Source organism: Mixophyes fleayi, chromosome 3 (genome assembly GCF_038048845.1).
Source record: "Mixophyes fleayi isolate aMixFle1 chromosome 3, aMixFle1.hap1, whole genome shotgun sequence".
NCBI lineage: Eukaryota > Metazoa > Chordata > Amphibia > Anura > Limnodynastidae > Mixophyes > Mixophyes fleayi.
This window is the reverse complement of record NC_134404.1, coordinates 156,261,833-156,286,428: the sequence shown is the minus strand read 5'-3', so window position 1 is coordinate 156,286,428 and position 24,596 is coordinate 156,261,833. Positions and strand designations below refer to the sequence as shown.

Genomic DNA, 24,596 nt, shown 5'->3' with positions numbered 1-24,596 from the left:
AATCTTTGCGGAAAATGCACGCAATTACCCACAAAATCATAAACACAATGAAGAGTCCTTAATTCCCATGTTAAAATGCATTTCAGCCCATTATGGTCCATACTGGTATTGAAACCACAAATGATTATTAAATTTATTTTGTATCCATACAGTAAAAAAAATTGTGATACTTCGTCTCAATGACTTGTTATTTACTTGTGCTTCAAAACATCTAGTTGTACTACCAATAATTAGTTCATAACCTTGTCAAATTCTAGGTAATCACATCCAGATAAAAAGTGGCTACACAGGGGGCAATCTTGTCACTTAACATTAGCATCAATTTCTGTTTCCGAATGGTCCACACACAGCCACAGCTGTATCACATAGGGACCTATTAGTGCAGCCGGCAGATGACCACACCAACAGTTGAGTAGCCGTCATCTGCCGACTGAACGTACACTAATGGACTAAAATGATTTGGATCCATTTTGATAAAATTCTCCAGCAATGTAATAGTTATGGGGACACACATGTAGCCAGTTTGCAGATATCGCTACCTATATTGCACATGGACAGCATACTTGTGAAATATTACCAAATGAGGACTAGCTGTTGTATAACTTATTTTGGGAGAGATTGTACTTCTGTAACATTACGCATACTTTACTTTTTAAGAGAAAAGAACACAAAGGGGCATTTTTCCACATAGTAACAGTTGATGAGGTTGAAGAGAGACACCAGTCCATCAAGTTCAGTTATTTGGATCTCCTGTGATCCCCATCTTATATTTGAAATTGATCCAGATGAAGCAACCGCCAATCGGTTTCAAATCGGGTAAAATTCCTCCTGACCCAATATTTCAGTCCTATTTCTCCCTGGATCCACTACTATCCTTCATTTTAATTAACGGTTGTAACATTCGATTCCTTTTCTGCTACAAATTTGTCTTTCTTAAACATATCAATTGAATCTGCCATCACGAATTTCCCTGGCAGTGAATTCCATATCTTGACTGCCTGTACTGTAAAGAGCTAATTTCATTGCTGGTTGTAAAACTTCCTCTCCTCTAACCTTAGGGGGTGACCGTGTGTCCTGTGTACAGTCCTTGGGGTAAAAAGTTACCATGAAAATTCTCTATATTGACCCATAATGTATTTGTACACAGTAATCATATCCCCTCTTAGACGCCTCTTTTCTAAAGTAAACATGCCTAAAGCAACTAACCTTTTCTCATAATTTAACTTTATACTTTTTATCAATTTTGTTACCCTTCTCTGAACCTTTTCTGGTTGTAAAATGTCTTTTTTATAGAGTGGTACCCAGAACTGTACTCTGCATTCAAGATGAGGCCTTAGTAATGATTTATATAGTGGCAAAATTACACCGTCTTCCCTTACATCTATGCCCCTTTTTATGTCTGCCAATTCTTTATAAGCCCTTGCAGCTGCTGCTTGACATTGAGCCAAGTCTGTCTATGAGCAATCCCAAATAATTTTTCATTATAGATTATCCTAAATTTAAGCTTATTTAATTTATAGATTGCATGCTTGTTTTTGATCCCCAAGTGCATAACCTTACATTTATCCATTTTAAACTTTATCTTCCATTTGGCCACCCAATCTTCCAGTTTATTCAAGTCCCTCTGCAGAGAAACTACATCTTGCTCTGATCTTATTATCTTGCAAAGTTTGGCGTCATCTGCAAAAATGGAAACTTTGCTCTCTAAACCATCACCAAGGTCATTAATATATTAAACAGTAGTGGCCCAAGCATGGAACCTTGAGTTCCATGCTTGGGCCACATGAAACCTTGAGCACCACTTAAAACTTTTAACCAATTAGAAAATGTTCCATTCATCACAACTATGTTCTCTTTTCTCCAACAAGTTTTCAACCCAAGTACAAATGTTATTTCCTAGACCCGGTTCACTTATTTGGTAAACTAACATCTTGTGTGGCACTGTATCAAAGGCCTTTGCGAAATTTAAGTAGACCACTTCTACTGTACTACCATGGTCTAAGTTCCCACTAATCTAATTAGTTTCTACAAGGAAGTTAGGTTGATATCACCTCACAAATCCATGCTGAATTCCCACTAATAATCTTATTGCATACCAATTAATCTTGAATACTATCCCTTATTTACCTTCCAGTTTTCCCCACTATTGATGTCAGGCTTACAAGTATATAATTCCCTGATTGTGATCTCATTCCCTTCTTAAATAACTGCACCACATCTGCTATTCGCCAATTCCTTGGTACTGAGCCAGATGAAATTGAATTTATGAAAATTATGAATAGCGGTCTAGCTATTGCTGAGTTCAGTTTCATAAAAACCATTGAGTGTATGCCATCTGGACCTGGAGCTTAATCTTCATTTTATTCATTCGTCTTTGGAAAACTTTTGTCGGCCAAGTATTAATTAATGGTATGGTTGCATTTCCATTTTTAAGTATTATTCCTACAATTTGTTCCTCTCTATAGTAAATATGAAGAAAGAAAGTGTAACTGCTTTTTCCTTATTATTAGTAATAAATCCACCCATCTCCCTACTTAGGGGTCCTAAATTATCTTTTTTAATATTTTTGCAATTTATATACTTAAACTTTTTAGAGTTGGTCTTACTTTCTTTTGCAACTTGTTTTTCATTTTCTAATTTAGCCAATCTAATTTCCTTTTTGCACGATTCATTACATTCCTTGTAGATACAGAAGGACTCCTCAGTCTCTTCAGACTTACACAATTTAAATGCACGTTTCTTCCTTTCCATTTCTGCCTTACCATTTTAGCCACATTGATTTAGACTTGATTCTTTCACATTTGTTTCCCATAGGAATGAACTTGTATGTGTATGTTTTCAACACTTTAATGACAATCCACTTTTCTTCTTTATATTTTCCTTTGAAAACTGTGTCCGAGTCTATGCACTTTATAGACTCCTTTAGCATATTAAAATGTGTCTTTCTAAAGTGTAAAGTTCTAGTTGAACCCTTATACTGTTGCTTCTGGAAACTAATTTCAAATGAGACCATATTATGATCACTGTTTCCCAAGCGCTCCCTTACTTGAATATTTGATATTATGTCTACACTATTTGTTATTACTACGTCCAGTAGACGCCAGTTTCTAGTTGGTTCTTTTACTATTTGGGACATATATTGATCTTCTGTGTGCTCAGAAACCTGTTGCCTTTAGCTGTATCACAATGTCTGGATAATTAAAATCCCCCAAAATTATAACTTGAACTAGTTGTGTAGCCTTTTCAATTTGCTGTAGAAGTTGGGCTTCCTCAACCACACTAATATTTGGCGGTTTATAGCATGTCCCATCAGCGACTTCTCTGAACTTTTTCCTCTACTGGATATTAATTTCCACCCACAATGCCTCTATATTATCACCAATACTCTTGTAAATAACTTCCTGTATACTTGGTTTCAACACTTGCTAAATATAAAGACATACTCCAATTCCCCTCTTATTTTCCCTGTCCAGTCATGTTTAACTTCCCACCATGTCTCAGTAATATCTATATCATCATATTACTCGTGCATTGCTACTAGTTCTAACTCCCCCATTTTACCAGTGTAGCTTCTTGCATTTACAAGCATAGACTAAGCCCAGTTCTTTCCTTTTGCTTTGATATCACTGTTTTTCTTATTAGCTTTAACAAGGGGCTCTCCTGAACAGCTACGCTACCCTTTCCTTTTCCCTTCTTCTCCACCCCCTTGAATCTTGTTAAATTCCCCTTTACTACTCTCAATGACTATTCCGTAAATACATTCTTGCCCCCCCCCCAAAAAAAAACTAAGTTAAAATCTCCTCCAACCTTCTAAACACCCTCCTCCTCATTCAGGTGCAATCCGTCTCGACAATAAAGATGGCAACTGACCGAGAAATCAGCCCAGTGCTCTACAAATCCAGAACCTTCCTTCCAACACCAGTCTCATAGCCACGCATTAACCTCCCTAATCTCCTGCTGCCTCCCTGAACTAGCGTGTGGCACAAACTACCATGGATGTCAATGACCTAAGTTTGTGACCCAGGTCCTGGAAATCATTCTTTAGGACACCCCATCTTCCTCTAACGCAGTTATTGGTGCCAACATGCACCAAAACCACCGGGTAGAATAGTATAGAATTCCCAGGCGCAAGTGTATTGGAAATGAGATAGTAGAAATCAATAGCAAGCCAATTTGATGGCCAGTGTAATAAAAACAATGCATAGGAACAAATGCATGATATTATAAATTAACACAAATGTAGATGGAGGAAATGCAATTGGTGTTGATTGTATATAGCAAAGACTGAGCCCTGGAAGATATGCTGTAAAAACAATGAAACAGCTGCAGCTGAAAGCTCGTCTTAAACACTAGTAACTCCGTATGAACATAAGTCCAAAATGCACAAATGCCGGATTCCCAAGAGTCTATATATGTCCGGATAAGGGTTGAAATATACTGAGATCACAAAAGCTGAATAAACAGTAGCCCAAATAGAGACACGCTGTATAAAGTCCAATAGCCAAAACCGCCGTGTGTGGTCAGAGTGGAAAGTGAGTTCATACACAGAAGCGGTGGTTGCCAAACAGCGGTACCTGAAAACAGCAGGATTTACTGACCTATTTCCGGAGTGTATTTCCGGAGTAGTAATGGTCCGGTGTTCAGGTCTTCACGTGCTGCGGTACAGTTGTCCTGGGTCCTGTGGTCTAGTGAGGAGTAACTCCCGGCCGGCCGTAGCTCCTCTCTATGCAGATGTGTATCTGCGTCTCCCGATGTTGCCAAGGGCAATGAGCATGCGCAGAGGTGCAAATTCGGCAGAGTCCGTAAAAAATGAAGAAAGAATGCTCATGAGCTGGGTGTTGTTTGAGTAGATGAACCCTACGCGTTTCGCCCACGTGGGGCTTCGTCAGGGATTATAGTTGGGTGATAAAGGGAGAGTGTTCTCAGAGGGCTTTATACGAGAGGTGGCCATAAATTGTCAGTTCCTGATTTGTCAAACCACTGGATTGGCATCTGTATGTGGGCGGTTCCATGGATGCATATTTGGTAGATTAATATAAAGTCCCGAGAGATATTTTCCTGGGCAACAATGTAAGCAAGGCGAGTCTTGTAACTAGGCGCCCTAATCGCTTAAGTGAGTGCATGTGAACCACTGGAAAATAGAAAAACAATAATAGTAGAAATACTGATGACAAAGATCACTCAATCTTAATTATAGTTAATGTGCCTCTCTCAAGTAAGAGTTACCTAGAGAGGCTGCCTTGTGACAGAGGCTGTCTTTAGAGTATAACTACAGCGTGGTTATGCCTATTCTGCAAACACACTCTAAGCAGGGGAAATGAAAACTTATGAGATACAGGTTACAGGAAACTGTTGATATCAATATCAATATTGAGACCATTTGGTGCCAAGGTCTTTAGATTGAAAATCCACTTGGTCTCAATTTGTGAAATGTGCCTAATGAAATCACCGCCACGCCATAGTTTGTTAACTTTACAGATTCCAATGAATCTCAATAGTGAAGGGTCGTGCTGATGATGTATTGAAAAATGCTCAGAAACACTGTGGGTCAATAGTTGGTTCTTAATATTTCTGATATGCTCTCCTATTCTAGTTGACAATTTACGAATCGTCCTGCCAACATATTGGTGACCACAGGGGCATTCGAGGAGATAGATGACCCCTATAGAATCACAAGTGAGCTTCTCCTTTATGCTGAAACTTTCACCAGTGGTTTTTGATGTGAATGCAACGGTTGGTTTTGTGCTCGAGGCGTTCGTGGTTTTACAAGCCTGTGACCGATGGCAGTGGTAAAAACCTGCTGCCTTTTCGTTCAGCCATGTGGAGTTATTACTTTTATCACCTTGATTTGGCGGGATAGTACTCTGTACTAGACAGTTTTTCAAATTCGCTGCCTGTTTGTAAATAAATTTAGGTTTTGTGGGGAGGATCTTTGCCAGATCTTTATCTCCCATCAAAATGTGCCAGTGCTTGTTAATGATTTTTTCAACACTCTTATGATCCCTATTGTATTGGGTCACAAAGGAAAGTGTTGACATCTCCTGATCGGCACTGTTTTTATCGTGCCTGTCCTGAGTGAGCAATAGTTCCCTATCAGTTTCTCTGAGTTGGAGACAGGCTTCCTCAATGATTTTGGTATCATAATTTTTTCCCCGAAACCTTTCTTTTAGAGTATATGCCTGTTCATCATAATCAATAATGTCAGAACAGTTACACCTAAGGCGAGTAAATTGGTATGTTTGCCAGCCAATTTTTGTGGTGGCTGTTAGAGGTTGGTATGAAGGAATTGGTGTAATCCTGCTTAAAGTGTGTTTTAGTAGCAAGGCGTCCTTCCTGAACAAATATTTCTAGGTCTAAAAATTCGACCTTTTCCGTACTAACTTGGCTGGTGAAGCTCATGTTGAGATTGTTATCGTTAATGTACTCAATAAATGAAGACAACTGCTCTTTAGTACCTGCCAATGCACAGAACACATCATCGATGTAGCGGTACCAATCGATGATGTATTCCCCGTACGGATTGTGATCCCATATCGTGGTATTCTCCCAGTGGGCCACGAACAGGTTCGCGTAACTGGGCGCAAACTTCGCGCCCATAGCAGTCCTGCGAACCGGCTCGTAGTATGTCCCACTTGACCAGAAATACCAGAAGCGCGGACCCCATCATCCCTTACTCTGTGCCATTTACTAACAGTCCTAGGGTGTCTGCTGCACACTTCACCATTTACATTTATTGTTCTGTTATTTAGCATAGCTCTACTATGCTCCAGTCTCAGAGGCAAAATAGACTTCTTAGATTAGAGGGTATTTTCTCTACAGAAGATAGGATAATAGAACCTAAAGTAGATGGGGACACTTTCTGTGGAAACTTCCTTAGGTACGAGCACTTACTGACCCAAGAGGTTAAGCAGTGGTGGGAGATTACCACCTTATCTAAATATCTGGAACATAACCTTCCCCCTTTGCACAAAACCTAAATTTATTTACAAACGGGCAGCGAATTTGAAAAACTGTCTAGTACAGAGTACTATCCCGCCAAATCAAGGTGATAAAAGTAATAACTCCACATGGCTGAACGAAAAGGCAGCAGGTTTTTACCACTGCCATCGGTCACAGGCTTGTAAAACCACGAACGCCTCGAGCACAAAACCAACCGTTACATTCACATCAAAAACCACTGGTGAAAGTTTCAGCATAAAGGAGAAGCTCACTTGTGATTCTATAGGGGTCATCTATCTCCTCGAATGCCCCTGTGGTCACCAATATGTTGGCAGGACGATTCGTAAATTGTCAACTAGAATAGGAGAGCATATCAGAAATATTAAGAACCAACTATTGACCCACAGTGTTTCTGAGCATTTTTCAATACATCATCAGCACGACCCTTCACTATTGAGATTCATTGGAATCTGTAAAGTTAACAAACTATGGCGTGGCGGTGATTTCATTAGGCACATTTCACAAATTGAGACCAAGTGGATTTTCAATCTAAAGACCTTGGCACCAAATGGTCTCAATATTGATATCAACAGTTTCCTGTAACCTGTATCTCATAAGTTTTCATTTCCCCTGCTTAGAGTGTGTTTGCAGAATAGGCATAACCACGCTGTAGTTATACTCTAAAGACAGCCTCTATCACAAGGCAGCCTCTCTAGGTAACTCTTACTTGAGAGAGGCACATTAACTATAATTAAGATTGAGTGATCTTTGTCATTATTTCTACTATTATTGTTTTTCTATTTTCCAGTGGTTCACATGCACTCACTTAAGCGATTAGGGCGCCTAGTTACAAGACTCGCCTTGCTTACATTGTTGCCCAGGAAAATATCTCTCGGGACTTTATCTTAATCTACCAAATATGCATCCATGGAACCGCCCACATACAGATGCCAATCCAGTGGATGGACCAATCAGGAACTGACAATTTATGGCCACCTCCCATATAAAGCCCTCTGAGAACACTCTCCCTTTATCACACAACTATAATCCCTGACGAAGCCCCACGTGGGCGAAACGCGTAGGGTACATCTACTCAAACAACACCCAGCTCATGAGCATTCTTTCTTCATTTTTTACGGACTCTGCCGAATTTGCGCCTCTGCGCATGCTCATTGCCCTTGGCAACATCGGGAGACGCAGATACACATCTGCATAGAGAGGAGGGGCGGCCGGCCGGGAGTTACTCCTCACTACACCACAGGACCCAGGACAACTGTACCACAGTACGTGGAGACCTGAACACCGGACCAGGACTACTCCGGAAATAGGTCAGTAAATCCTGCTGTTTTCAGGTACCGCTGTTTGGCAACCACCGCTTCTGTGTATGAACTCACTTTCCACTCTGACCACACACGGTGGTTTTGGCTATTGGACTTTATACAGCGAGTCTCTATTTGGGCTACTGTTTATTCAGCTTTTGTGATCTCGGTATATTTCAACCCTTATCCGGACATATATAGACTCTTGGAAATCCGGCATTTGTGCATTTTGGACTTATGTTCATACGGAGTAACTAGTGTTTAAGACGAGCTTTCAGCTGCAGCTGTTTCATTGTTTTTACAGCATATCTTCCAGGGCTCAGTCTTTGCTATTTACAATCAACACCAATTGCATTTCCTCCATCTACATTTGTGTTAATTTGTAATATCATGCATTTGTTCCTATGCATTGTTTTTATTACACTGGCCATCAAATTGGCTTGCTATTGATTTCTACTATCTCATTTCCAATACACTTGCGCCTAGGAATTCTATACTATTCTACTATCTATTCGGGGAGTAGGACGAGCCCCCTCTCACATCCCATTGGCTGCATCTATACACAATGGTGAAGAAGCGCGGACCCCACTATCCCTTACTCAAAACCACCGGGTCATTCCAAGCCCCTCCCAACAATCTGTCCACCCGATTCGCAATATATCGAGCCCGAGCACCTGGGAGACAAAACTATGTTCGGCATGAACGGCCCTGACAACAGATTGCACTATCTACCCTCCTAATAATTGAATCCCCTACCACCACAATCTGCATAGGTCCCTGAGTAACTTTGGTCCGCTCTGTGCTGAAGAAACTGTTCCCCTGGTTGCTATTGGAAGCACTTACGCAACTCTAGCAATTCTGAACTACCTTCCACAGTATCTTCATTTAATATGGCAGATCTACTGGAATTGCTCAGCTCAGAATTGGCATGTCTGTTCCTACCTCTGCTACCCCCCCCTTGTAACAGTAACCCAGCTGCCTACCTGTGCAACCTGCTCTGTCTCGGCTCCACCCGGCCCAACTAACGCATCAACGGTGAGTTGTAAACTCTGTTCCAGATTGGCAATCTCCCTCAATGTTGCAATGGTCTGCCTTAGATCAGTTACCTTGGCTTCCAAAGAGACTAATTGGTCACATTTCTCATAGAGGTATAGAACATGGAACAATTGCTCCAAATGTGCATGCATATGACAAGATATGCATTGAGTGAGATCCTCAATCCTGCTACCACTTATATTATTATGATTAACTTAACTCCTTATAACCTTACAGTAGACTTGAAACTACTTACCTTTGCTAGCCCCCTACAAGATTCAACCCCTTCCTGAATTAAACTCCTCACTGGATATAACTCCACAATTTAAACAACATGCATTTGAAATTATAAGCTCAGTGAAATCGCTTACCACTTCCTGTTAAATAGAGCTTGATCTAATCAGCTGTATCAATAAATACAATTTAACCACACCCACTAGTTCTACCAGGGGAAAAAAAACAGACAGAGAAGCGAATTCCCTTCAGTAAGTACTCAGATTAGTTCTTGAATTTAATCGCACTTTCTCAGCACAACACTTCTTACTGGATATAACCCCACACTAAACAAAATGCACTTGAAATCACAAGGTCAGTGTACCTTTTAAAATGTACCAACTGCACATTTTTCCCATATATATATATATATATATATATATATAAATATATATATATATATATATATATATATATATATATATATATATATATATATATATATATACACACACACATACATATATATATATATATATATATATATATATACACATACACATACATATACATACACAAATACATACACCCTCTAGCATTATAAGCAGGAGAGGAACCTAGCTTTTCTTGGGGGGGGGGGTGTCACACCCTTGATTCTTATTCCTGTCGGCAGAGACCAGGCAGGGAATGATGTCCGGCCACTCTGGTTGTGTTTAAAACAAAGCAGCTGGGCAGGATCTCTGTCTGTCTGTCTCAGCCAACTGGGATGAGAATATAGTGTGCGGCTGCAGGTGTGGTTGGGGGTGGGGGCGATTGCCACCCCCTGAAGCACCCCACTGATTTTAAGGCATGCATTTACTAGTGTTTTTAACACTAGTACATCATATGTAAACTAGGTCTGAGAGCACAACCCATTGTTTCGAATTTAGCATCCCCACTCCATTTCCTGCTCCAATGACCTACGAAATACAAGTAAAAGTGCTAGCTAAGGCATTAAAATGCATATGGCCTTTCAGGCGACAGAGGGCAAGAAAACTAAATAGCACTTAAAACTATACTTGCATGCTCTATTTGAGAAGGGATATATAAAAGAAATAAAGCAGTTATTGAGAAAACAAAGTGTCATGAAAACCTAGATATACATGTAAAACTACTACTGGCAATCTGTACATACTGCATTTATACAGTAGCAAAACATACTGCATTGGTAGAGTTATAGAAACAAGAATTGTCATACATGCACATTAATTGTCACGCCATCGTCCTTTACGGGGAAACTGGTCTCGTTCGCTTTCTCTCTTCTTCTTAAACTCCTCGTACCTCTCAGACATTTCTATCAGCTCCTCTGGAACTTCCTAAGAATAATGATGTGCAGAACTATGACTAGTATATGTAATATTTCTAGACTACCTCAGAGGAAAAATAAATGCAATTTTATTTATTCTTTTGAATAAAAATAAATACATTTTAAGAAAAAGATATCCATGTTGCATAAACCAATATGAAATGTGCTTTAGGAACTCCTAATGGAGGTATCAACTGTCAATTGTTCAAATAAAAATTCTAGAGTGGTGTAAAATGTGGTCCCTTGATACTACTTCTGGCAAAAAAAATGCTGCATCCAGCACGAGATTAACTTGATCTTCAAGGCTGATAAGGTTGTCAAAAAATACACAAACAAAAAACATTAATGAATTTCATTTACTTGCCTAGCAGAAAGACAAATGTAATAATGAGAAGTTTGATGAATATTTCCTCTAGTGGTCAAAGAGTGCCCTGGACAAGCCTAAACTCCCCAATTGAGAATCCAGGAAATTATATCTCTTTCCCTGGGCCTGATCCGGAAGACTGTTCTGTAGAAAAGCTTAAGGATCTGCTGACTAAATAAATCTCATCTTCTGTAAACACTAGACAAATCTTATCAAGCAGGAGTAAAGCAACAACAGAAAAGCAAAAAATAAACAAATCTTATCATGAGAAGTTGTAAGTTGAAACTCTAAAGTTGATGAGCTTGGCAATCTATGTTTAAATCTTTTGCTGTCATTTGTCTGAAAATGACTCATCTTCGATTTACCCAGCTCTTGAACAAAACTTTCTATAGACACTGCTCTTATTTACCACGTCAAAGGACCACTTACTCTTTTCTACCTTGAATCTTTCCTCAAATTCTGCCTGTCTGCACTGGCAATTCAGAAAGCAAGAGTAACTTCAGTGAACACAGTCTGGTCACAATATGTTCTGATTCAATAGATAAGTCACTACTGTACTTCTGCTTTGGATACAAAGGGAAGGGATATCAAGATTTGGTTCCTGGCAGTCCCAGCCTTTAAATGGTTCTCCAGCTTTTCTAGTCAATTCCTTAAGGACACATAAGTCAAGGCTATGTAGTGGTCTGAATAATGCTGCAGCTGAATCCATGGCATATATCCTGCCTTCTTATCTACTACATATTTTAAAGTGGAAGTTTAATCAAATAGAAGGAAAAGTATAGTATACTTTCTATAGAAGTTAACCCGCTTTTAGGGCATGTATTACAGAAAGCAGAATCGAAAAGATGATATCAACATTTCACCATTTTAGGTCAGAAGAATAATTTTTCAGGCAGCTCCCATTAATTTTTAATAATTATCTTTTACTCCTGTGAATTGGATATCCTACATATTATTTCTAATCCATCTCTTTCAATTCCACTGAACATCTAATCATGCAAGGACTTGCCTCCTAGACAACTTCTATCATATTGATTGCATGTAGGGCTTATTATAGAATAATTCCATTGCTGCAAACAGAAGTGCCATCTATTTTTTTCCCCTGCGAAGGCAGTAATAAGCACCAGGTTTTGCCCCCCCTCCCCCCCTCAGTGGCAATCCGAGCCCCGTGTAAAATAGCACTGAGATATTCTTACCACCTCTGGTGCCAGGGAAAATGAGCTTAAATACTATTGTGGAACAATATCCAAACAAGCCCCTGCAGATTGTGATGTGTTCGTGGGATAAGCAGTAAAGTATAAGATGAACTTACAATGTAGCATATCTTATAACCACATGGAGGGCATTCAGCTCGGCTCTCTACTACACTATTAGCAATATGATCCAATTGATCGGGAGTGTGTAGCCTTTTCTACACATTTAAAAACAGCAATCTCTTCTACAGGCATGAGAATGTATCTGTGTTCAAGCTTCCACCTTCTACAGAGCATGCATGCAGTTCGTAAAATCACTCAATATCATACATTAGATATACACAGCCATTTCTGAAGAATTGTTAATATACATACACTACATGAACTAAAAGTATTTGGCCACACCAGTTAAATATTGAATTGAGGTGTTTCAAAATCAGGCCCATTGCCAGAGGTATATAAACTCAAGCACCTAGCCATGCAGTCTCCATTTGCAAACATTTGTGATACAAAATGGGTCATTCTGAAGAGCTCAGTGACTTCAAGCATGGTACTGTGATAAGATGTCACCTGTGCAATAAGGCTGTTCGTGAAATTTCATCCCTGCTGGATATTCCACTATCAACTAAGTGATATCATAAGAAAATGAAAGCATTTAACAATAGCAACTCAGCCACGAAGCGGAAGACCACGTAAATCACAGAGCAGGGTCAACGACTGTTAAGGTGCATGGTGCGTAAAAGTCACCAACGCTCTGCTGATTCCATAGTTGAAGAGTTACGAACTTCCACTGGCATTAATGTAAGCACAAAAAAAACTATGCACTGGGAGCTTAACAGAATGGGATTCTATGGCCGAGCGCTGCATGCAAGCCGCACATCACCAAGACCAATGCCAAGTGTCGGAAGAGTGGTGTAAATCACATAGACTCTGGACTGTGGAGCAATGGAAAAGTATTCTGTGGAGTGACGAATTACGCTTCTCTGTTTGACAGTCAGATGGGCAAGTCTGGGTTTGGCAGATGCCGGGAGAACGTTACCAGCCTGACTGCATTATGTCAACTGTGAAGTTTGGTGGAGGAGGGATAATGGTATGGAACTTCAAGGAGAGAGGTTCAATATTGTGAAGAAGGCTTCAGGGTGCCAAATAACGTCCAGCAAGCACCAGCATAGTCTAAAGTTGATTCAGCTACAGGATCGGGGTACCACCAGTGCAGAGCTTGCTCAGGAATGGCAGAAGACAGGTGTGAGTGCATCTGCATGCACAGTGAAGCAAAGACTTTTGGAGGATGGCCTGGTATCAAGAAGACCAGCAAAGAAGCCACTTCTCTCCAGGAAAAACATCAGGGACAGAGTGATATTCTGCAACAGGTACAGGGATTGAACTGCTGAGGACTGGGGTAAAGTAAACATCCTGAGACCATTTATATGTGGGATTGCTTCTCAGCCAAGGGAGTGGGCTCACTCACAATTCTGCCTAAGAACACAGCCATGAATAAAGAATGGTACCAAAACATCCACCAAGAGCAACTTCTCCCAACAATCCAAGAACAGTTTGGTGACGAACAATGCCTTTTCCAGCATGATGGAGCACCTTGCCATAAGGTAAAAGTGATAACTAAGTGGCTCGGGATCAAAATTTCGAAATTGAGTCTATGGCCAGGAAACTCCCCAGACCTTAATCCCATTGAGAACTTGTGGCCAATCCTCAAGAGGCGGGTGGACAAACAAAAACCCACAAATTCTGACAAACTCAAAGCACTGATTAGGCAAGAATGGGCGCTCATCAGTCAATATGTGGCCCAGAAGTTGATTGACAGCATGCCAGGGCGAATTGCAGAGGTTTCAATGAGAAGGGTCAACAGTGCAAATATTGACTCTTTGAATAAATTTAATGTAATTGTCAATAAAAGCCTTTGACACTTATGAAATGCTTGTAATTTTACTTCAGTATAACATAGCAACATTTGACAAAAAGGTCTAAACACTGAAGCAGCAAACTTTATGAAAACCAATACTTGTGTAATGCTCAAAACTTTTGCCCATGACTGTAGGGCCATACTTCAATACAAAGAAAAGATTAGAATAAAATCAGTTAAAGCATTGATCCAGTGGAACTACAATTTCTTCATGCTTCATTACAAGCAACGGCAAAATAGCAAGGTAAAAAAGCTTGAGCTTTTCATTGGGTTGTACAAAATTGAAGAGCACACAAAAACTTGAAGTTGGCAACATAAGAACAAGAGATTCTGTAGCCACAGTACAAAGCTGAGGACACAAAGTAAATTGCTGTGAAAAATAAGATGCCTCCAACATACTCTTGAGGATACATAGAGGATACCAAATTAATCAGAGTGGGTAAGGTACTGGAAACGCTTCAGAAACTTAACTTAAAAGGCCTTTAGAAGGCTTCCTCGTGATTGAAAGTGTAACTTTGAATGTGCAGTGTCACTATCAGAGCATCAGAAGTTGCACATTTATGGCTTGATCTCTCGCTCGCCAAAAAATCAGATGCTTGCATAACAAATATTTTAAAACTTACTTGGTTTGCCCGTTCCAATATAGTTATTAGTTCTCCTGCAACTCTCCAGTCTTTTCTAGACACCAACGTAACAGATTCACCTGAGCGTCTGTAGGTAATCAGGACAACATTATAAAAAGACCAAGCATCCAGTTAAATGATAATTTGTGTCAATATTACTTGAAATACTGTTGAAATCTACAACTTTTCTCCAGCTGAAATATCTACTCACCCAGCTCTTCCAGTGCGACCAACTCTGTGCACATATTCTTCAATGTTACGTGGAAAATCATAGTTGAAAACATGTGTAATATCATGCACATCAAGTCCACGAGATGCTAAATCAGTGGCTATTAATATTCTTACCCTCCCTAGAAGAAAATACATTGATGTTATCACCTTGATGTGTAGAAAGATAATGATTTATTTTTGTTAACTAGTAGAGAAGGAAAAAAACACATGTACTCTACCTTTTAATTGATTGTATGGAGCCTTAAAATTTCTGATTGGCTGCCAACTTGGAAATGTCAAAGAACAGGTTGGTGGAACGAACTGATTGGCCACATAAGATTGGCCTTTTTTCATTTGCGGAGTTCTCTATTGGACGAGCTCTCATTAAGTTGCTGTTATAAGGAGCTTATTCCCTGTCAATTTACTTCGCTCTGATGAAACCATTATTACACGCAGAAACGCGTCATGCGACCTCACTTTCGGAATCAGTCTGCAGATTTACAGCTGTTACCGGTGTGGTGATTTTGTGTCTGTGTGTATTATTCGGATTGAATGGCACCCGGACGGGACTATTAAGGACTTTGTTGAAAGCCAAGTCCAATTTCTACATATTCACTCTGGATGTCTGTTGGCGTCCTAATTGACTTTTTCTCAGAAGTTCTATATCATCTATATGAGATACCGTTCCGAATACACACTGTACAATATTATGGCCATATAGGAGTCATTATTATTGGATCAAGTGGAGCCTGTATTATCGATGACATTTGGTCAGTGATTTAAGGCAGAAACATATGCGGCTACCTAGGAGCCTGCAGTAATGGATGGAGTGACAATACATACTTGGAGCAAATAGGATTTTTTAAGCTCTCAGCTCCACTTATTATAGTGAAAGCTCTTATTCAATGTGGTAGGATATTTATCTAGCTGGTATTTATATGGTTATATTAATACAGGTTACTTTACTTCTATAAATTTTGCTAAATATCAACGCTTCCCCAGAATTATTTTCTTCTTTTAGATTTTGTGCGTGGCAATCACAGCAGATTACCAGGTGGGAGCTGCAGATAGTTAGCTGATAACTCCCGTGATTTATGATCTTTTAGCGCTTGTATTTTTACGTTTCAATTTGATAGTTAATTACATAAAATCATTTAAAATAACAAAAAATTATAACACAGGAAACATGCCTTCTTACAAACAAAGTGCTACTGTACGCATATAGGTATATATGCATGAAATCCATTCTATGCACTCCACTTTTGCAATACCTTAAAGAACATGAATAACGTATAATATATACCTACTTCAAAATACACTGTGTTAAACCAGGGACTGCAAGTTCTATGTGGAATTGACCATTCTTATTGTAATACAGAACGTATTTAAAAGTAGCTATATAGCATCAAAAATATCCTTTAATGTATTTGTAAAGTGGAGTTTCTTCTTGCTTGTAATATGGGGTTACAAACTTACACACAGAAAATTGAATATATATCTCAATGTCTAAACAATTGAAATTAGACAGATCTTTAAAAGAAGATTTGCCAAATGATGGTCCAAAGCAGTGGTGTTTAGGATTATATCTCAGATCAGAAGTGTAAAAATCTTTGGCCACACATACCCGGATATCATCTAACTCCAGAAGGGTGTTATCCAGTATGCTATAGACCAAACCATGGCGTACACCTAGTTACGTTTAAATGTATTGCTATTAATTTAATTAAATTTAATTAAAAAGTAAATCTAAACAATTATAGTTTGCAAAAACAAGGTAATAATGTTTGTTCTAAATAAAGTTGAAGTTTCAATTTCCTTTAACATAAATTGGATGAATTTATTCTAAAGAAGTGATTAATGTGAAATATCAGTGGTGCGGTCACAATACATATGTCTAGTGAAGCTCAAAAACTGTTTGACAAATGCACAAATTATTTGAGTTGAGTGTGTTCCCAATATACGCATGACACAATCCTGGCGCATATGCTACTGAACTGCAGAGCTGGACACATCTTGATATCCATCTGGCTCAACTAACGCTAACAAGCATTTTTACATGCAACTTTTAAGTGCAGAATTTTTGAAGTATCCACTCAGCATCAGGCCCAATGAATACAATACTACTACTACCAGTGTTACCTGGAAATAACATCTTTTACAAAATGTCAGGCATTTTAACAGTAGCCAGAGCAGTAATTTAAAGTCACTGAAAACTTGGAACCCCATGCCTATTTCTGAATTGGATTGCAAAAATTAAGTAAATTCAGGAATCCACAGCTACAATATGGTAAAACTAATGGACACAACATACTACCCATCATAGTCGTGACCATAGTATTTCTGGGTTCATTTGTTATGTTTGTATGACATCCTACAAGGAAGAATACAATGCAAGCATGATTTATTGTGTATTTCCTTAATTGGATGATATTTCAGCTTTAAAAGAAAAAGATTTATACTAAATACAGCTTTATCAACCCACTCAATATTTATATCACAGAGAGAGAGGGGGATCGAGATAATGGGGAAAGTAAAGTAATTATGATAAAGGGGGCATTTGATTAAGTCGACTATGAGAAAAAGAACATAATCAGGGGGAATTGAGTAATCAAGGATGATCGTATGTCTCAACATATACAGACTATTACATGACTTCTCGGGTAATCTTAAGTGCCCATCTAGAATGCTGTCTTATACGACGGACGTAAAAAAATATTCCAAGCCCCTCAACGCAGCTCTAGTCTTTCAGTCTGCCTGAGATTCTAGGTGACCTTGTATTTCTCAGAGGCTAACCGGGAACCAGTACCGTATACCTTTAAATTCCTAAACCTCACATTGCAGAACCAGAGACCTGCCAATCCCTCTTCCCCTTAAGCCCTTTATTATTGCGTGTTTTCTTTCTCTTGTTACATAAAGAAACTGTATGGGTTACTGAAACGATTATGACCATATGTATACGTCATGTGAATAATGGCAACTTTATGTACTATATGGTATATGTCTGCTTTTTATTGGTTTCAATAAAGACTTTTACAAAAAAAACTGCAAGGTAAAAGGTTTTTTTTAGGGGGGTTTTTTGTACTTCAAAAAGTAAACTATTTTACAGACTGTCTACTAGACATAATTCAAGTAATTTTTCTGAAGTGAATGACCAGATGCACTACCATTGTTTTTTGTTTGTGGCCATATAACACAGCATGCAGAATGGTTAACATTTTGTATTTTTAAGTCAATGTGGGATTTTATTTTGTATAAAGTAGACTCCAAAAATGTAAAATAAAGGTGACAGGTGCATGTTATGCACCAACACACTATGTTGCAAGAGTAGATTAAGATTTGCGTTCGTACATTATTTTTATTTATTTAGCCATACAGTATTACTAAGAAATAGGATAAATATATATGTAGAGCTCACCCTTCTTAAAGTCATCCAATGCTTGTTCTCGATCACATTGCTCTCTATTACCATGTAATGATTGAACAGGGATTCCTTCAAGACTAAAGTCACTTGCTAAATCATCAGCACTGAAACAAAGATGTTATAAAAAGAACTTTTTATGATTAAAATGCTAGCAAAGAGTAAAATTATGGAACATCGCGTAAAATGTGCATTAACATGAACACTAATCTATAATGATGAAATCAGGTAAATCTTCCAGGATACCAACACCAAGGGACTTCGGCTTTGTTATTGAGATTTGGCATAAGACTAAGGGCTAGATTTACTAAGCTGCGGGTTTGAAAAAGTGGGGATGTTGCCTATAGCAACCAATGAGATTCTAGCTATCATTTTGTAGAAGGTACTAAATAAAAACTAGAATCTGATTGGTTGCTATAGGCAACATCCCCACTTTTTCAAACCCGCAGCTTAGTAAATCTAGCCCTAAGACTCTAAGAAATATTCTTGTATGCCTCGATTAATTAAGCTCAAAAGAAAGATTAAAAATAATTTGTTTCCAGTTTTGTGTAATCAGGCTAAGATTCACTTCATAAAGTTGTCACAGTAACACTGGGTTTCTTAAATGTTTTGGCCAGCTACTAATTATGTTTCAAAGTCAACTTCATGATCAAAATGGTAGAGCTTTGAATAATTTTCTTTTTAAATATACCGATTTATTTTCTGGGTCCAGATATAGCTGCTATGTAGTTCCTAAATCCATTTGGTAATCTCTCACAAAGTGTGTGCAAAAGGTATTTGGAATTGTTCTAGAGCAAGGGTCAGCAACTCGTGGCACGCTGAGCACCGCTGCTGGTTAACTAAAGCTGCCGAAGACAGCCCAAACAGAGCTGCCGCGCATGCACAGTAGCTCCGTTGCCATCATCTTCGGCTGCTTTAGTGAAGCAGCTCCCGTCGAATGAACTATGCCGAGTGCGGAGAAGTATGAGGTAGAAGAGAAACTGGGGGCACAGCTATGAGGGAGAAGAGGAACTGGGGGCACAGCAATGAGGGAGAAGAGGAACTGGGGGCACAGCAATGAGGGAGAAGAGGAACTGGGGGCACAGCAATGAGGGAGAAGAGGAACTGGAGGCACAGCAATGAGGGAGAAGAGGAACTGGGGGCACAGCTATGAGGGAGAAGAGAAACTGGGGGCACAGCTATGAGGGAGAAGAGGAACAGGGCAAAGCTGTAACACATAAATGAACTCAGGGCACAGCTGAGGGATTCCAAGAGCTTGGGACAGAACTATGACACATAGCGTGAACTGAGGCATTATATGAATTGGGGACACATCTGTGTGGCATAAACCTGGGGAGGGCAGTTTTGAGACATAATACGATCTGGGGCAAAACTATGTGGCATAATATTAACTGGGGGCACTATTTTGTGGCATAGCATGGACGTTTATTTGTTGGCCCCCTATTAATAGACAGAGGTTGCCGACCCCTGTTCCAGGAATAAAATTTATGGACAAGTTGGAAAAACTTGTCACTTGATGTCTTGTTCATCCATAAGTGATAGCATGTGGAGCCAATTTCACATGATAGGTTAGGTACCTGGCCAAAATTGCAGAGTTGCAATAAAAGATCACTCTCCTGTGACCAAACAAGATTTTTCTGACATGTTAACCCTAAAATGTCTATGCTGCATAATGCAAAATATGTCCTACTTGAAACATTTTATTACAGATGTTATACAGGTGTTATACATAACACAAAAAACCCATACATACATCAATTTTTTTCCAACAAATATTATGACTTTGTCTATAGGTTTTAAGGAATCAATAAAATGTAGAGTGATTGCTCTCTTCTCTTCTTCTGGAATAACCATGACTCTCTGTTGCACTGTATTAACAGCCTGAAAACAAAACATTAAACCATATTACATATCAAGAAAGCTTCACAAATATTCAACTTAAGAGTATAAAAAGAGACAATAAAATAAGCTCCTGCCACACACCAAAAAATAAATAGACTTAATGAGTCAGACTTTGATGCATAACTGTTTTCCCAGCTCCAAATTGGTTATAAACGCAAAGACGACTAAGGGGGAATTCCATTTAAAAGTTGCAACTAGGCTGGTTACTGGTTTGCACACATCCCGGACTGGGGAAAAATGATTAAGGAGAAAAGTTTCCCGTCCTGGGCCTCAAGTTTTCTACTGAGACAGCCAAATTACATACCTGTAGCTCAGCAGCTACAAAATCGGTACCGGCTGCCAGGGGACTACCAGCTGAGGTGAATTAACCGGGAGTGGAAGGAGACCGTTTGGAAGTAATTTTGCTGGTGTCTGCCCCTGTGTGACTTGCACACATAGTATATCCATACGATCTAGTGTAGGAGGAGTCTGCCATTTTGACCAACTATTTTCACACCCTGACTGAAGGCATTGGGGAGTGCAGTGAGACACGGAACCCTGCTCATTACCCTGTCCCAGTACACGTTTGAAGCACCAACTGTGGTGCTTCCAAATCCAGGTGAAAACCCTTTATATCGACTCAAACTGCACGTTCTCCTGGCTTTCAACTGATGTTATAAAATTATCAACCCATTTAAATAGAATTATAGCATAGATAATCCATCAAGATCAGACGGGGTTCATACCTGTACATTCCACAGCTATGAACCACAGGCGCCTGTTCACACTGCTACAAATGTCACATGTCAGAGATGGGGATACAGTGCTGGTATCTTTACATGCCATCAAGGCATTTGACTCTGTAGAAAATTGAGAATTCTACTCAACGTTGATTTCCTTTCCTTGAAATACTCCATGGCAGCCCTTACAATGGGTTAATCCCTAATCAGCTAGTGTAGACAGGAGGAATTTTGTCCCACCTGGCCCCTAAATAATGCAGCTCCACCTCTTTCTCAGTGTCTTTCATAACTTTCCAAGCTGTCCTATAACATAACTGTCAGAACAAGGGTGGGAAAATATAGAGCTGCCATGGAGTATTTCAAGGAAAGGAAATCAACGGTGAGTATAATTCTCAACTTTCCTTTCCCTACTCCATTGCAGCCCTTACAATGGGACATACCAAAGCAGTACAATAATCGGGAGGGCAATAAAACCAACACCTTAATAAGGTCAAACAGAAAATGTATTCACAGCGCTTGCTGGAGAATCTCTCACAAACTGTGTCTCCTTAGAGACTGAAACATCAAGAAGATAATGCTTAGAGAAAGTGTGCATCAACGACCATCCGGCTGCCTTACAGATGTCGGTTGCCAATGCATGGGTTCTATGTGCCCAGGAGGTCGCTACTGTCCTAGCTGAATGCGCCTTCAGTATCCTAGGTACTTCACGCCCTTTCCCCCTATAGGCCTGTGCAATCACTTCTCTGATCCACTTAGCCAATGTGGGATTGGATGGGGCACGTGCTTTGCGAGGACCTTCAAGAAGTACAAATAGTTTCTTTGTCTTTAAGATTTTTGTCTTGATAATGTAAGCAGATATAGCTCTCACTACATCTAGCGTATGGAGACGTGTTTCGTTACTATTAGTGGGATGAGTGTAAAGAGATGGCAGAATCAATTCTTGATTGATGTGGAAGATAAAACTTTGGATACTCCGGATTCGTCCTCAAAATTACTTTATCTTCATAGATATTCAGGAAGGGTTCTTCACACTATAACGCATGTATGTCCCCTATTCGACAAGCCTAAGTGATTGCCACCAGAAGAGCAGTTTCAGAGTCAGCCATCTGAGAGATATGTCTTGCAAGGGTTCAAAAGGATAAGCTGTTAAGGCGTCCAAGACAATATTAAGGTCCCAAGGAGCCAAGAATGGTTTCAGCCTCTGTCATAACCTCTTCAGTGCCTGAAAAAACTAGAAAATGAGACCTTGAGATGATCGTATCCTTTCTTGATATCAAGCCAAGAGCAGATACTTGCACCTTAAATGTAGCGGGTGTTAGTCCTTTAACAAAACCATCTTTGATAAACTCTAACACATCCGGCACACATTGGATCCTTCGCAATTTCCCTTGCCCAACAAATTAATTTTTTCAAAATCCTGTAATAAATCAGAGGAATTCTTTTTCCTCGCCTGAATTAGAATGTTTATTACTTCATCCGAGATACCTTTGGATTTCAGCAATCGCCGCTCAGTCTCCACGCCATCAAACCAAAGGAGTCTGGATTTGAATGTAGAACCGACCCTGATGTATGAGGTCAGGTCTGACCGGCAACGGCCATGGATGTTCCAGCAACATTCTCCGTGCTACAGCGAACCAAGGGCGCCGCGGCCACGCCAGGAGGAGTTCCATCACCTCCACCTTCTCTTTCCTTATTTTCCTGAGTACCTGAGGGATGAATGGAATGGGAGGAAACACATACCACAGCTTGAAGTTCCACTTCATTGACAGGGCATCTATCCCTAGGGCCCTGTTGTCTCTGTGACGGGAGCAGAAGAGGTGTACCTTGGCACTGCTTCCTGTGGCCATCAGGTCTATCTGTGGCGTTCCAAATCTGAGTTGTATAAGTTGAAAAACTTCTTTGTGCAACTCCCACTCTCCTGGGTGGACTTGGTGTCTGCTTAAGTAGTCCACCACTACGTTGTCTTTGCCTGCCTCGTGAAGGGCTGAAAGAGATTTCAGGTTCACCTCTGCCCATTCCATTAATGCGGTTATTTTGGCCAACATTGCCCTGCTCTTGGTACCACCTTGCTCATTTATGAAGGCTACCACAGTCCTGTTGTCAGAGAACACTCGTATATGTTTGGTTCGTAGGTAAGGCTGGAAGTACTGGATCGCATGCCAGACTGCTCTTATCTCCAAGATGTTTCCCTGAAGAATTCTCTCCGTCTCGCCAAGTATCCTGCGTGACCATAGGTTGCATGTGAGCACCCCAGCCTAATGAACTGGCGACACACCAGTCTGGTTCCAAGAGAGTCACACCTTGCGTTCTCAGGCCTGGGAGCTGCCACCAACGTAAAGGACCGTCTTTCCGGTCTTGAGAGGTTGACTTTGGAGTCTAGAGACCCCAATGTACGATCCCATTGCGCAAAGAGGTCTACTTGAAGATCTCTCATATGCCATCTTGCCCACGGGAGGATTCCTATTGTTGAGGAAAACATTCCTAAGAGGCGCAGACATGTTCGCGCTGACACACAAGGTTGAAATTGAACTTGGTGCGCCAAGGACTGGATTTTGTCCGTCCTTTCTTGAGAGAGGCAGACCTTTGTCTGGTCTTGTATTTATTTGCACTCCTAGAAACACAAGCTGTTGTGACTGTCAGATGGCTTTTTGATACATTGCCTAACCAACCGTGCTGTTGCAGAAACTGGATTACTTGGGCTGTAACCTCCAGCTGCTCCTTCCGACTCTGCCGAAATTAGAATATCGTCTAGATACGGTCACAAAGTCACTCCTCTTTCCCTGAGTGCCGCTATGAGAACTATAAGGACCTTGGTGAATGTTCTTGGAGACGTGGAAAGGCCAAACAGGAGGCAAGTGAACTGGAAGTGACGTCCTTGAAGGAAAAATCTCAGAAACTGCTGGTGACAATGTAATCAGGAGATGAAACTATACATCCTTTAAGTCTATTACCGTCAGAAAATCTCCTGTTTCTACTGATTTGAGAATTGAATTGATAGATTCCATCCGGAAATATTTTGTTCGCACATGGCTGTTGAGCTCCCCTTGAATCTAGTACTGTCCTGAAGGCACCTGATGGTTTCCGGACGAGGAACAGTCTGGAATAGAACCCCCTGTTTTCCTGACTTGACAGAACTGGTACGGTAGCTTTTGTTTTCACCAGGCCTCTTAGGCTTTCCTGCAATGCCTGTTGTTCTAGGAAGGATGAAGGACTTCTTGACTGAATAACATTGTTTCCTACAGGGTAGGTATGGAATTCTATGGCATAGCCCTTGGTGACTATCTCATGGACCCACTTGTCTTGTGTGGTCTGAATCCAAACTTTTGCAAAGCATGATATCCTGCTGCCCACTGGAGCTAGTGGAGACTGGATCTGTAGATTGTAATTGGGATCTTTGC

General features: G+C 40.1%; 1 protein-coding gene across 1 annotated transcript in view; it reads right to left on the bottom strand.

Moving 5' to 3' along the window:
- DDX43 (DEAD-box helicase 43) overlaps window positions 1-24,596 on the bottom strand; it is a 119,212-nt gene that overhangs the window by 1,143 nt on the left and 93,473 nt on the right. The window contains exons 12-16 of the mRNA XM_075202619.1: window positions 20,331-20,458; window positions 18,575-18,684; window positions 15,161-15,299; window positions 14,950-15,037; window positions 10,744-10,861 (exon numbers count right to left, since the gene is read on the bottom strand). Of these exons, the coding sequence (XP_075058720.1) occupies window positions 10,751-10,861; window positions 14,950-15,037; window positions 15,161-15,299; window positions 18,575-18,684; window positions 20,331-20,458 (576 nt within the window). The 3' untranslated portion in view covers window positions 10,744-10,750. The remainder of the gene's footprint in view (window positions 1-10,743; window positions 10,862-14,949; window positions 15,038-15,160; window positions 15,300-18,574; window positions 18,685-20,330; window positions 20,459-24,596) is intronic.